Source organism: Hyaena hyaena, unplaced genomic scaffold, assembly GCF_003009895.1.
Source record: "Hyaena hyaena isolate Hyena2069 unplaced genomic scaffold, ASM300989v1 scaffold_911, whole genome shotgun sequence".
Lineage (NCBI taxonomy): Eukaryota > Metazoa > Chordata > Mammalia > Carnivora > Hyaenidae > Hyaena > Hyaena hyaena.
The window spans coordinates 355,734-370,230 of record NW_024081542.1 but is presented as its reverse complement, the minus strand read 5'-3'; the positions used below and the strand labels follow the sequence as shown (position 1 = coordinate 370,230).

Here is a 14,497-nt window from a genome sequence, read left to right as displayed (position 1 = left end):
CACCCCACCCTATGCTTGTATGGTCACTGATGATTTATGTTAAGTGGTTTTTCACACGTGCCTCTGCAGAACTATCACTGTCAGTCCTGAGAGGCAGACTTCTTACCCGTGTTCTCAGTGAGGAAACCAAAGCAAAGGACTTGAGTGCCTTTCAAGACCACCTGACTGCTAAAAGGCAGAGATAGGATTGAAACCCAGGCACATTTTCCAGTATGAGGCTGCCACTAGCAGTTGGTTTACAGATGATCCTCTTTGTGACATATTTTGAGCTTTTCTCCAATGTTTATCCTCTCCTTGTCCCACAAATAGTAACATCTGAGCTGGGCGCATGGCTGCCTGACTAAAGAGCATATTTCCAACTCTCAAGGGTAGCTGGCTGGATGTTTGCACAAGTGATAGAATCTACTTCCAAGCTTATAAACCGCCCCCCCCAAGAAGTTAAGAGGTGCAGGCCCAGTAAGTTGGGTGATGGTGAAATCTGGAATGGCCACCTTGGACCCGGGGCTGGAAGCCTCAACTTGAGAATGACAGCTATGTCACCAGGCCCAAATCTTGCACTTCTGGACCCTGGAGTGTACAAGAAGTAAATGGGGGGAGGGAGGGGGGGGCTCAATAAGTCCTCTCATAATCTCATACGTGTATTATAGATTAAGGTAACAGACACCTATCCAAAGTCACTCCCTCACCATATGGCAGATAGAGAATTTGAACCCAAAGTCTCATCTTAACCCCACCTCCATTGTTTCCTAAAGCCCAGCCCACGATCGCTGGCCCCGTTGGGCATTCACAGGCCCTCCCCTCAGCCGTGGAACATCTGCAGATGTCCCTTTGGTAAATGTTGCTCTGCCAAACCGGGTCTTTATTTGTTCTTGGGTTGCTTGGGTCCTAAACAACAGGCATTTGAAGGGGACCTCAGGAGCAGGCGTGGCCTTGTGTTCCCACTTGGATGGGAGGTGAGCAACAGTTTCCCTCACAGCCACAGTAGCAGTGATGACAGCAGGGACTTGAGACTTGAGGCCAACGGTAAGGGAACAGTACAAGAGGCAGGGGCTTGGGCAAGCCCTCCTCCTCACCCTCCAAGGGATTTCCTCTGACGAAGGAGATCTGAACTGCTCCCCCTGGAACGATGGGAACTGGACAGGCAAGTCCAAGGTTTGTGTCAATAAAAAGGAACAGGGGTGATCTCCCCATGTCACAAATACATTTTAAATTAATGTCAAGGCTCCAGACATGCAAGCCCAGCTCCGAGGGTGCATCCTTAAGCAGAACCATGAAAGCGAAGCCCAGCCTGGCACAAGTTGGCGTTAACCAGCCCACGCTGGTTGGTCCCACTCCCCCTGCCTGTCTTCCAGCCTTAGGCAGCCTGGGAAGGAGGGGCCCATGACCGAGGAGAGGGGCACGCGCCCACCCAGGAGGGGATGGATAGGCCCAGAGGCGAGGGCCCAGAGCCAAAGAGAGGGGAGCAGGGCCTGGAGGGTGCATGCCCCGGGGGGCAGGGCCAGGAGGAGGGCAAGCACCCAGGAAGGGCCCCCAGGGCTAGGCCGCTGCACACTGGGCAGGAGGAGGGCGCCCGAGAGGCCGGCCTGTGCCCAGCTCTACAAATGAAGCATTTTATTTACACTGCATCTCTCCAGACCCCAGGCCCCGGGGTGAGGCTGGTCTCAAGGCGGAGGCTGCAAGGAACGGCCGGGCAGCAGCAGGTCCTGAGTGCGCCGGGCCAGGCCAGGAGCAAAGGCACGAGGCCCTGGGTGCCCGGTCCCAGGGCAGAGGTCAGCCCGCCCGGAAAAGGTGGCACAGAGTCAGCTCCCGGGCGTCAGGCTGGGATCTGCACCTCCACAGCTCTGCTCATAGGATGGCGGGGCCTCTGCAGGGAAAGAGGGAAGTCTGCAAGGGGCTCGTGATGCCCTCTCTCCCAGCCAGACCCCAGGCCTCTCACTCACCATAAGGATAGCCCCATGAGCTGTACTCTGGGGGCAGGATCAAGGTACTGGTGGTGGGCACTGGCCCTCCTGAACCTTCTGCAAAGTAGGGGACAGTGGCACCTGTGGAGATGCACAAGGGAGGGGGCAATGGGTGGGGGGCAGGGCTGCCATCCTGAGGGCGGGGTTCAGGGGCAGTAGGCACAGAGCCAAAGGTGGCAGGTAGCGACTGCTGTTGCGAGTGGCTCTTCGTGGAAAGGGAGACTGCATCTGCAAAGTGGGGGCTGCTGGCCGCAGCCTCTGCCTCCTCCTGGGGTGGCGCGGAGGGCACCACTGGGACTGAGGCCCCAAGAGGCACCCCTGGGCCTGGCCGGGGGCTCAGCGGGGCGTGGTTCACAGCAATATTGCCGATGAAGACAGGTAGGATCACCGTGGCTTCAGGCACCTTCAGGGAGACCTGGGGAGGATGTGAGAGTGAGGCTAGGCCACCTGCCCACCTTTCCCACCCCACTCCCTCCAACCCCCAGCACCTGCAAGTAGTAGTCCACGTGGATAAGGCTGCAGCCTGGCAGGGCTGACTGGGGCAGGGCAGGCACCAGGATCTGCTCTTGCCACTGCGCCCGCCTCCAGGCCTTGACACCCGCACCCTCTACCTCTGCGATGGTCCGCACATCATAGATCCAGCGCTTGGCCTTGTAGGACACTTTCTGGGGAAGGGCCAGCCTGTGAGCCTGGGCAGGCCAGGCACCTACCCCCCTTATGGTCCCACGGGGACAGGCCCTGACAGAGGGGACTCTGACCTGCAGCAGACAGGCTACCACGGGGCTGGTGTCCTTGCCTGACTGGTTCTCGATGTCAGCCTGCAGCCGCAGCACCTGCCCCACCACGTAGCCACGGAGGTCAGTGCTGGCAGTGAGGACCACGCTGCCCGTCTTCACCAGCTTGTAGGAGAACTTCTTGGTGGTGGAGGCCACGTTGGGTTGCTTGAGGGGAGGGCAGTAGTGAAGGGGTTTGGTGGGCGTGCACAGGCCAGATCCCTAAGGCCTCTCGCTGGACAAGCCCGCTGTGCCCTGCTATGCCCTGCCCCCCAGACACAGCACAGTCGGCTGGGGAAAGAGAGGCTACTGCTCTTCTAGATCCCAGCCACTTCATCTCAGCTGAGGACAGGACATCAGGCAAAGCTGGGGACCACCCAGGAGATCACTGCTCCATCCTCACCTCGATGTCTGGGATGCTGTTCAGGTTCAGGGGGCTCAAGATATAGAATACACGGCTGCACTGGTGATCCTTGGAAAAACGTGGTGTGTCGATGGTGGCCCGCACCTGGTGCACAATCTTCCCAAAAGGGCCCTCAAAGGACGTTGGCGCTGTGGCTGGAGAGAGAGCAGGGAATGGCCCCAACTGCCCCCGCCCCACCTCCTGTCCACCGTCACCGAGAGGCCTGGCCAGGCAAGGCTGGGCTCTTACCAGGAAGCAGGAACTGAAAAGGGAAGTTGTGCTCTCCAGCGGGCAGGGTTCCTGCAGAGATAGGAGGGGTTGTAGGGGAGAGGGGGCTCAGGAGCCTTGAGGTGACACCACAGGACACAGGTTTGAAGCAGGCCATGCAGCTGACCAGCTCACACAGACTCTGGCTCCAAGCACAAGAGCAGCACCGGGCCGCAGCCTGGGCAACGGAAGTGATGCAAGAGCCTGAACAGGAAAGGGGAGTGGGGCTGTTCCAGCAGCCGGGGCCCACCCAAATCAAGACAAAGCTGGCCCCCTTCAGCCACCCAGTGCCTACCAGGCAATACCCGAAGCCTGGCAGGGAGAGAAATACATCAGGATGCCAAGGAGTACTAAAGGGTGGGCCAGCAGGGGGGTCCCAGAGCCTGATGGTGAGGTAGGGGGGACAGACGGGCCCCACACTCAACCAAGGGTCTGCCCTGGGCAGGGTCGCTATACGCAGCGAGGCCAAGTACAGTCTCCCAGACTCACCCTTGTCAGCCAGCGACAGCGCACTGTTGAAGTAGCCCTCCTCTGCCACCCACGCTGTGTCACTGGCCTTGTTGGACACCCTGCAGGAACCCATGCAGGTCACTCGGATGGCTGTGGGCGGGGGGGAAGGCGTGAGTCCCAGCCAGCCACTGTCCTGCACCCCTCCCTGCCCCATCACAGAGACTTAGGGCTCGCAGCACCAAGGGGTGCTGGGGCTCAGGCAAGCCAGCAAGTGGCCTGTGATCTTCGGAGGATACCTCCCATCCATCCTCGATCTTGCGGCACTCCCAGGGAGCCACAGCAACGAGGCAGAGTTACATCTGTCCTGAAGCCCGGAACAGGAAAGCCCCAGTGGTCACCCAGATGACACCTGGACAACCCCAGCCTGCTAACCTTGGTTCCCAGCCACCCCTGGGCCCACCAGGCCTGGGAGACTTAGCTCCCTACAGAGGCATGCTGGGGACAGCTATGATGAGCAAAAGCCCATGGGGGCCACTGACCTCACAGCCAAGTCAGTTAGGTTGGGAGGCACCCCTTCATGCTCCAGGAAACTAACTGCTCACCCTCATGATACAGGAATGCGGTCAGACCTGCCTGAGCAGATAAGGTACCCAACAGTCTGGCACACTGGCAGGTGCAGACACTCTTGACTTCCTGGACCAGTGCTGGCTTAAAATCACCCCAGGAGGGCTGATGGCTCTGTCCTCTCCCCAACTCCCCTGTGAAAGCACCCAGACCAGGAGCAGAGGCCGCCGCCACCTTTCTATGGTCAGAAACTCAAATTCCTCACTCTAATGGACATATGCCCAGAGACCACTATGGTCTCAGGCTGTGGCCGGACAACCGGAAGACAGCACAGCTGGGGAACCGAGCAGAGAGGGGCTGGGAGCTCAATGACAGCCTTGCAACCTTCCCCTGCCTGCGCTGAGACAAGGCCAAAGAGGTGTGCCTCCCTGCCCAGCCCCTCCCAACTTCCTCCCGACTTGATGGTCCAGTGAGAGCAAGTGACTCAGAACCTGACAGCCCCCTGACAGAGCCACCAGGCAGGAGGAAGCTGGTGTCCCCAGTGTCCGGGGCAGGAGCCAGCCACACCAGCCACGCGCACGTCTCCCCAGGCTGACTCTACCCTGCCCAAACAGGCCTCCTGTTGCCCATCCACAGACCACCAGGCTTCCCCTCGCCCCAGGAACCCGTAGCTCATCCTCCACCCGGCGACACTGACCTTGACCAGATTCTGACTTCTAACCCACACTCCACCAGCCATCCCTTCCTAGACGCAGACCCAGAATTGTTCCCGCCCCAGAAATCTGGGGCATCAGTGATACTCCTTCAGACCAACACAACCCAAGAGAAACGTGGCAGAGGAGTGGACAGAACAAGGACGGGAAGTGTGACGATTCCAGATGCCACGCACGGAGGGAGTGCACTCCCCCTCGAATCTGGCTGCGAACGCTGGGACCAGCACAGTGTGCCAGAAAGAGTTAAGTGGCCCCAGATTGGCCCGGTCCCAGCTGAAAACCATCAAGTGACGCCAATGGGTAGCACACAGAGCTGAAGAAACACCCTGCCCACCTCGGCCCAAATTCCCAATCCACAGCACTGTGGGTCATAATAAAACGGTCACTTCAAACCACTTAACTTAGGGGGGCTCAGTCAGTTGGGCCTCCGACTTCAGCTCAGGTCATGATCTCACAGCTTGTGGGTTCGAGCCTCGCATTGGGTTCCGTGCTGACAGCTCAGAGCCTGGAGCCTGTTTCAGATTCTGTGTTTCCCTCTCTCTCTGGCCCTCCCCTGCTCATGCTGCCTCTCTCTCTCTCTCTCTCTCTCTCTCTCAGAAATAAATAAAAAACACTTTAAAATTTCTTTAAATAAAAAAATAATAAAAAATAAACCACTTAACTTAGGGGTGATTTGTTACTTAGGAACTTTCACATAGCAACAGACAAGAACAGATGTCCAACCTCAGTAGAAATCAGAGAGACTCAAATGAGTTACCATTTTAACCCATCAGACTGGCAAATATTAAATATTTTGACAAGCGTTAAAGAGGAGATGGAAAACACACCTTACAGCAAGCGATCAAACTGCAGGCTGCTACAGGGACCCTGGAAAAGCACCAGGAAGACCTGCCATGATCTTATATGCACACACCAGGGACTCAACAGTTCTTAGAATCCGCCCTATGGGGGCCACCTGGGTGGTTGAGAGTCCAACTTCAGCTCAGATCATGATCTCGCAGTTCGTGAGCTGGAGCCCCATACTGGGCTCACGCTGTCAGCACAGAGCCCACTTCAGGTCTTCTGTCCCCTTCTGCCTGCCCATCCCCTATTCCTGCTCTCTCTCTCTCAAAAATAAATACACATTTAAAAAGGAAAACAAAGACTCCACCCTATCTACCGAAGAGCTTCGAGCAACGCTGTTTGTGACCAAGAACTATCTAGGCATAGCCCACGTGTCCAACAGCAGGATGGTTAAAACAGTCACCCACCCAGCCTGAACTCGGCCCCTATTCAGGTGAACAAGCCATGGGGTCATCTGACCGTAGAAAAACATTATCAAATTGCCCCTTGGGGTATTTGGGGTATTCCGGGAGCGGGGGGAAGTTCTATGACCTTCCCAATGCCTCGGCAAAGAACTTTTTTTTTTTTTTTAATTTTTTTATTGTTGGGGTTTTTTTTATTTATTTCTGAGACAGAGACAGCTTGAGCAGGGGAGGGTCAGAGAGAGAGAGACACACACAGAATCTGAAACAGGCTCCAAGCTCTGAGCTGTCAGCACAGAGCCCAACAGAGGGCTCGAACCCACGAACCGTGAGATCATGACCTGAGCCGAAGTTGGACGCTTAACCAACTGAGCCACCCAGGTGCCCCAAAGAGCCTTTCTGTACACATGCCAAAGCCTCTTCGGGGACCCTGCCTGAATGAGCAGCTGCCAATCACCGTCTTGGAGTCGAATGGCCTGTTCCTGTGCACTCTCCTACACAGGGGAGCAGTGGAGGTGCAGGGGGCGGACACAAAGAGCAGGCCTGCCCCTCCAACCCCCTGCTCCTGCAGGTGAGCATGGCCATCACCAGTGTGATGTGTGCACAGCCACGGGACAGGGGAGGTATGTTCTGGTAAGGTACGGCCTCCACCACACAGCAACGAGCCCTGAAGTACCGCCTAGGCTTAAAAGTGTTTCGGGTCTAGCAGTGGTCACGCACACACAGTAGGCACGCACTGACCGACACCCATCTGGAGGTCTGGGGCTGCTCCGGTTTCCTAAGGAACATCATCATGTGGACTGTGTTCCAGAGAGACTTCTAGAACTTTCCTCCCCAGCCAGCACTCCCTTGTCCAGCAGCCCTCCTCCCTTGCACCACCTGCCATCACTCTTCATCCTGGTCTCAAAGGTCTCGCCCACCTCCACTAGCTCCCACAAATCTGCAGCAGCCTAGTTTTTGCCACATCTTTTCACTAAAGCTCTGGCCTGTGAGGCACTTCTGTCTGGCCTGCTTCCAAATCTGAAACAAAACAATAATAACGGTGCCCACCTCTCAAGGTTGCTGTGATGGTTTATAGAGCTGGTCCACAGGAGATGGGGAGAAAGGCATCTGGCCCACAGTGACAGCTCAGGGAACTCACAGAGCTGGGAGCTGACCGCTGCTGTCGTCTGGGTACCCCCTCCCTCAATGCCAGAGCATAGGGCACTCCCGTGTGACCCCCAGCCTCAGGCTCAGCTGGACTTGGGCTCCAGAAATCAGTTCCTTCCCCAGCTTTCTTCTGCATTAGCTCCGAGGGCAGCCAGTGTCCTCATGGCTAAGTGCAAATCATCACTGTCCCTCCTCAGACAAGTATTCAGTGGGTAAGACGAGGAGCCCCCCAGAAAAGATCTGCTGTCCTCGCCACCTCCATGGCCTCCCAGAGGTGTGGAGGGCCTCCCTGTTGCATCACTGGCTGGTAACAGGAGCTGCACAGCCAACTCACGAATGAAGGAAAGAACAGCAGCCTTCCCTTTTCCACACCCAGCTAGGGCTGGAGGAAGCCCCAGAGCAGCCCCAGCACCCACATTCCATCTAGGCCCCAGGGGACAATCCGAAGAATATCCCCTCTGGCTTGAAGTCATCATCCATCTGCTCTTTGGCCGATGCCCCCATCTTCCCCCTCCCGTCCCCCCAACATTCAGGGGCTCAGCTAGTACATTTGCTGTCAGGACCATCACCAGGGCCTCCCTCGGCATCCTATGCCCTAACTGTCCTTTCACCCACATCGCACCCATCACATGGACGCTGGCGGACTCTGCCCAGGCCAAGCCATCCCTTCATTCTAGTCAGTAGCGGCGTGTCTGCTACGGGAGCAGGACGGCGCAGAGGAGCCAGACAGTGAGCTCTGCATGGGGTCCCATGGTGGCTGTCCCCCAGCCACAAGCCTGCCCTCCTTCCTACACCCTGGGCTCTCCCCGCAGCCCCGTGACACCTCTCGTCTGTCACTCGGGCCCCAGGGAAGGGCGGCACTGTCACTGCTGGGCCCCCTGCCACAACCACAACTACCCCACTCGAACTCCAAACTCGAAGTAATGAGACAGGAGAGGAGATGACAGTCATCAGGGGGAGGCCCCATTAGGTTGGACACCTGCCCAGAAGCATCTACACCCACTCAGCTTCTTTCTAGACCCATGTGACCTCAAACACGGAAACATCAGGGGGCAGACCCATCCAGGACAGGGGCAGCAGCTGCCCAGAAAGGTGGGCAGTGGCTCTAAGTCCTCAGTAGGCACCAGAAGCACTGAGCTGTCTACCACGGTAAGGCCCAGAGGATCAAGGTCCACAGCGATGCCTGATGGCTATGGCTTTGGCCAAGCACCCCAAGGTGGAGAAGCACCCTAGCAGGAACACCCTCACACACAGCCTCACACTCAGAGCCAGTGATCAGGCTTCGAGGCCCCGGGCCGCAGCTTTGCTCACGGCACCCTACGGGCTGACGGCTGAAGTCCCATCCAGGGCCCTGTCCACACCTCTGATAGCAGATAAGGCCAGCACCTGCAGAGAGCCCTAAGGAGGGCCTCGGCGGCAAGCTGACTCCCAGTCCCAAAGTCCCAGATGTCTGCATGAGCAAAGGGACCGGCCAGCAGGGCTCGGGTTCAGCTCCTGTACGCTCACTGGGCTGAAGGCCTAGGTCACACAGAGATGAGCACGACCCTCCCAGCTCACAAGGCCTAGCCTCAGCCTGGGTGGAAGCGGGTGTGCCCCGGGATGGGGGGAGGGGGTCGGCTGCGCCAGGGGCCTGGCATGTGGAAGGGAAAGCCCAGCGTGGGCCGGGCTCCAGGTGAGGGCCCAGCAGGTACGGGGCTCAGAGGACCCTGCAGACCCGCCAGGGAGGGTCGGGGTCGTGCCCGTATCCAAGTCAGAGTGGCCTTCGGCAAGGTGGGCAGGATCTAAACCCCCGCCCCCAACTCTGGCCGACCCTAGGAGGAAAGAACAAGAAGGGCAGATACGGAAGGACTGGGCCACCCGGACCTCCCTGCTCCGCCCCCAACTGGCCCCAGCCACCCACCCCGGCGGGTGTGCGCCGCCCGGCCGGCCGCACCCTAATCCTCCCAAGGTGCCTGGGGCCGGCGGGAGAGTGAAGGAGGGGGCGGCAGGCGGCGCCACAGGCTCCGCCGGTCCAGGCCCCGGCGCCACCCGCCGCCGCTTCCGGGAGCCCCGGCCCTGCCGCAGGTGCTGCGCAGCCACCTGAGCCCCGCCGGGCCGGCCCTCCCCCGAGGGGACCCCGCGCCCACCTCGGAAGGGCAGCGGCGCCCCCAGACGCACGCGCACGGCGCCCGCCAGCGGCTCTCCAGGGCTGTAGACGACGCGGCCGTGGCTCAGGCTGACCTCGAAGAGCTGCACCCGCCCCATGCCGCCGCCCTGGCCGGGCGGCCGCGCACTGACACCCCTCCAGCCGCCGCGCTCCGAGCCCCGCCCTCCCGGCCCGCCCCCGCCCCTCCGCGTCGGGCCCGCCCACCCCCTGTGCCCGCCCCCCGCCCCTCCCCAGCCCGCCCCCAGCTCCAGGGTCCTCCTCTGCCGGCTCGTCCCCCGGTCCCCCGGCTCCAGGCCTCCGCGGCCCCGCCGGGTCCGCCCTCCGCCCCTTCTCCGCCACCGAGCCCGTGTCCCCGCCACCCCGGCCCGCCCGCGAGGTGGAGGTCGGCACGGCTCGCGGCAGCCGGCGCACCAGCGCCCCCTGGCGGCCCCGGGGAGCGCGGCCGGCTCACCTGCCGAGGGGCGTACCGGGCCGGGGCCCCCTCCGCAGTCTCCGCCCGGCGCTGCTCGGCGGAAGGACGTCACCGGGGCCGCGCTGCGTGCGGGGGCTGGGGGGCGACCCGCCTGGGGGCCGCGCTCGCCCGTGCCCGTGCGGGGGGCGGCGTCCTGTCCGGGCACCGCGGCCGCGAGAGCGGCGCCCCGGGGCGGGGGTGGGAGTGGGACCGCCCCTGACCTGCCGTTTCCGGGAGCTCCCCGTGGGGCGAGCAGCGGGGGAGGCGGCGGGCCCGGGAGGGAGCCCGCGGGGGAGGCGCCCCGCGTGTGGCAGAGCCCGGAAGGAGGCGGCGGGCGGCGCGGGGCCTCGTGCAGGACGCGTGCGTGAAGGGGCGGCATCTTCTGACGGAGAAAACTGGCTTGGAGACAAAGTGCTTGGGGGATGGGACAAAGTCCCGAGGAGCCGCTGGAGTGTGAGGGAGACAGAGGACTCAGGGAAGATGGCAACTCACGTCAGGGTGCTGATGACATCAAGAGTTCTGAGTGAAACAACCGCAAAACCCTGACCTGGCCCTCCCGCGAAAGGAGAGGGGCTCCCAGGCCGGGGGCTCCCCCTGGGCCGGGCCGAGGCCCCAGAGCTGCGGCAGGGTGCCGCCCGCACCGCCCTCCCGCTTGCTTGGCGTCCTGTTGCTGGGGGGGCAGGGGTCTGACTGGCCGCACTTTGAGAAAAATTGGCATTTTTCTGTCAATAGCAGGCAAATAGCGGAATTCCCAAACAAGAAGTTCAGAGTGCCGCTGGGAAAGGGGAGGGTTATGGGCAACCCAGAAACGCCCAACGTCCACAACAGAAGTCAAGAAGGAGTGTTTCGGGAGGGAAGAGAAAGGTTCATCGGCTGCTGCTAAGATAAGTAAGCCACAAAAAAAATGGGGCCCCGATACAACTCTGCACCAGCACCCACCGATCCCGTTCTGCAAGCTGCTGCCGTGCCCTCACTTCCCTGAGTGCTGGGTGCTCTCGTGTAACCCAAGCTTCCCCCTGGAGCCCGGGGTGTAGATGTTTATTTTCCCACAACCTCTGTAAATCTGAGCCTGGGCTGTGTGCTCTCCTGACCCCTTATAACAACCTCCAGACCAACTGCGCCCCCTCCCTAAATGCTCCCCGCTTTAACTCATTTTCTCAAACAGGAATCCACTGCTCCACCGCTACTGTCATCTTCACAGCCCAAGTCAATGCCCCTTACTTTTGGGTGATTCCTGCTCCTGACTCACTGTCATGCCCTCCAATATCATTGTTGCAGGAACTCCTAGTGACTCCAGAACCCACACGGAAGATCCTTCTAACTCCCCGCTCTCTATCTTAAAATGTACCTGGGATCCGTTTTAATTAGGTGTGACAAGGGGACAGACGTAGGGACAAGTGCCTTGAAAGAAGAGTGCGGTACTTTGAATTCCCAAGAGGAGGGAGCACTTGGGGAAGTGCCAGGGCAGAGCGTGGGACAGAGCCCTGATTGTGTCCTCTGTGAGAAGGAAGGGGTGAGGCAGGGTAGGGGAGTCTCTGGGCTGTAAGGGTGGGCTCTACTGTCCAGTATCTGGCCCTACAGGGATTTAGGACAGGGGAATATTGGCTTGGTGTGTGAGTTTCATAAAGGAGGTGTTGGGGGGCATGACCTCTGGATTGGCTGGTTTGCATGTGAAAGGTGTGTTCCCAGGCAAGCTGACACCTTTAGGCAGTAGCGAGCCCCGGGAGGGGCAACTTCCCCCCAGCCAGCAACGCCCCCGAGATGTCAAAGCATCATGAGGTACAGGAAAATAACACGATCGATTCAGCTCTCTCGTTCTCATGTCTCCTCTCCTCCGAGAACCTCCTCCAGCTGACTTAAGCAGCTCTCTCAGTGGCTTCCTTAGTTTGTCTGCAAGGATGCCTGGCCACAGCTTCTGCCAACCCTTTAGATTTGCGCCATTCCCCCCATCAGAATGTTGGGCTCCTTCCCCTCCTGTTGAACCTGGGCCGCGGCCCCTGACTTGCTCTAACTGACTGGACTGCAACGAAACAGATGCCGTGTAAGCTGCTGGTCCTAAGGACGCCTCACAGCTTGCTTGCGTTCCCCTGAAGTCCGGAACTACCGTTTCAAAGTATCTAGTTACCCTACTGGAGAGATCACAGAGGGAGAGAGAGAGGGAGAGAGAGAGAGGATGCCTGCCCAGGGGAGTGAAACCATCCCAGACTGCCTGTGTCACACACCCCAGTGACTGGCTGTGTGAGTGACCTAAACCACCCTGACTTATTACTTACTCTGAAAAGTAGGCTGCACTCCCCCAGGGAGCTTTTCCACTCTGTGTGGGGTCTGCTGAGGACAGAAAGTTCAAGATCCGTTTTCCACTTACATGTCTGATGCCTCAACTGAGGCTGGTCAGGTGTCCCTTCCATGAGGCCTCTCCACATGACTAGTTTGGGGTTCTGCACAGCACGGCAGTCTCCAGAGGGTGAGAACGCTTACCTGACAGCAAGTCCCCTGGAGGGAGGAAGGTGAAACTGCCAGTCCTCAGGCCCGGGCTCAGAAGTCCCAGAACTTTCTACAACATAAAGTGCATCAAAATGGTCACAGGATCAGCATGGGGGAAGCACCACACCCACGGAGGGAAGGGATTGATGGTGACCCTCTGACACCACCTGCCACACCTGCAACTGCAGAAGAGCCACCAGCTGGGTCCAAGCTATGTCACAGGTCACAGGAGAATAAAGTTGTTTTAACCTGCTCAATTTTGGGGTGGTTTGAGATGCAGCAATAGATGCCTGGGACAGAAGTTGGCACTTAGGAGTGAGATACTGCCACAGTAAAATTCTTTTTTTTTTTTCCAATAAGACTGAATTTTATTTTTCTTCTCTCTTGAAACAATGAATTTTCATTACAATAAGCATATTGAAACATATTACATTATGTAGTTATCCATCCAAATCATCTGTTTCAAAAGGATTACCTTTATATGGACGATTTAACTCCCAACCCAGGTACCATAACTAACTCCATGGATGCCACGGTAAAATTCTAAAATCTGACACAGACTTTGGAGGAGGCAGCAGGTGGACCCTGGCAGTGAGAACTCGGCTGAGGGAGGCTGGAGGAGGGAGGCCATATTCAGAATTGGCAGGAAAATGGCGAGCCCATGGCCCGCAGTAACACGGAAGACACAAAATGTGTCTAATGATCTGATTTTCCTGGCAAAAAAGGTTCAAGGCCAATTGGCTTTGCTCAGTTAGGCTAAAGTGAGATCAAGGAGAGAACGTACCAAAGAAGTAGCTATTCCATGCTCTGGCAGCAGGTGGATGAGGTATTTCCAAGTCAGGTCTTACTACGTTGGAAAGTCAAAACCTTTTCTCGTTCTCAGCCTTTACAGGTGGCAAAAGGTTCTGAAGGTGAAAGATGGCATCATGGTAAAGATTAAATCCAGGGTAGCGCCTGCAAAATATGAGGGTAAAAACGTGGGAACCTGGGTGGCTCAGTCAGTTAAGCATCTGACCTTGGCTCAGGTCATGATCGCACGGTTCGTGGGTTCGAGCCCCGCGTCGGCCTCTGTGCTGACTGCCAGCGCAGAGCCTGGAGCCTGTTTCAGAGTCTGTGTCTCCCTCTCTCTCTGACCCTCCCCTGCTCATGCTGTCTCTCCCTCAGAAATAATTAAAACATTAAAAATTTTTTTTAAAAAATATGAGGGTTAAAATAAACTCAGGGGCATGGTTGTATGATCCCTTGTGACGATGTCTGAGGATTTCAGGTGGGGGGTGGGAAGTCCTCGTAGACCCCACCAGCCACACAGAAGGGCTTCTAAAAATCTTGAGGTCATCGTGACACAGCACCTGACTCTGCCCACAGTAGAGAAAAACCTTCTCAAAGACATTTATGGTATAGTTTTTGTCTAGTAAAGCGAATTGTATACAATTTGACATATAGAAATCCACAGTTGTTGTTGTTTTTTAAGGGCTGTATCTGCTTGAACTAAAATGGACAGTTTGAAATAAAAGGTGTCTGGGCCCCTGCTTTCTACAGGCAGGAAGTAGACTGACGAAGTCACTCAGCTGCCAACACAGGCTGTTTCCTATGGAAAAGGGGGTCACTGCAAGTGCATGGCCCAGTGCCCAGAGGGAACTGAGAACGCTAAAAACAGTAACCAAAGGAGCCACTTGCAGGGAGCAGACGAGCCCTGATGAAGGAATATTATGACAGGTGTTATCTGGATTCCAAAATTGCCGTGGCCCAGTGACTGAGGGCACACTCCCCCTTTTTGAATGGGGGTGCTGTTCACTTAAACTGTGCCTCACCCCCGAATGCTGGGTGTTGGGGGCTGACAATATGCCTTTGGAGCAAAAGGGGCCCCATCCAACGTGCCTCAGCCATCTGGT

The 14,497-nt window shown here is 57.9% G+C and overlaps 1 protein-coding gene across 6 annotated transcripts; it reads right to left on the bottom strand.

Annotated features, from left to right (window-relative positions):
* Positions 1-842: 842 nt before the first annotated feature.
* Positions 843-12,689, bottom strand: ARRDC1 (arrestin domain containing 1). Of its 6 annotated transcripts, XR_005526118.1 has the most exons (9): positions 9,651-9,788; positions 3,894-4,004; positions 3,387-3,437; positions 3,138-3,292; positions 2,720-2,902; positions 2,450-2,626; positions 1,941-2,376; positions 1,620-1,884; positions 843-1,133 (listed from the first exon to the last, which is right to left on the bottom strand). XR_005526118.1 is itself a non-coding variant. In XM_039220772.1 (8 exons), the coding sequence occupies exons 2-8, from the start codon at positions 3,985-3,987 to the stop codon at positions 1,814-1,816; spliced, it is 1,167 nt and encodes a 388-aa protein (XP_039076703.1). In that variant the 5' UTR covers positions 3,988-4,004; positions 12,600-12,689; the 3' UTR covers positions 843-1,813. The 6 variants fall into 6 exon arrangements, 5 of the variants coding, with proteins under 5 accessions (XP_039076703.1, XP_039076700.1, XP_039076701.1 ...); XM_039220772.1 differs by lacking the exon at positions 9,651-9,788 and adding an exon at positions 12,600-12,689 and having other exon boundaries at positions 843-1,884; XM_039220769.1 differs by having other exon boundaries at positions 843-1,884.
* Positions 12,690-14,497: the final 1,808 nt, after the last annotated feature.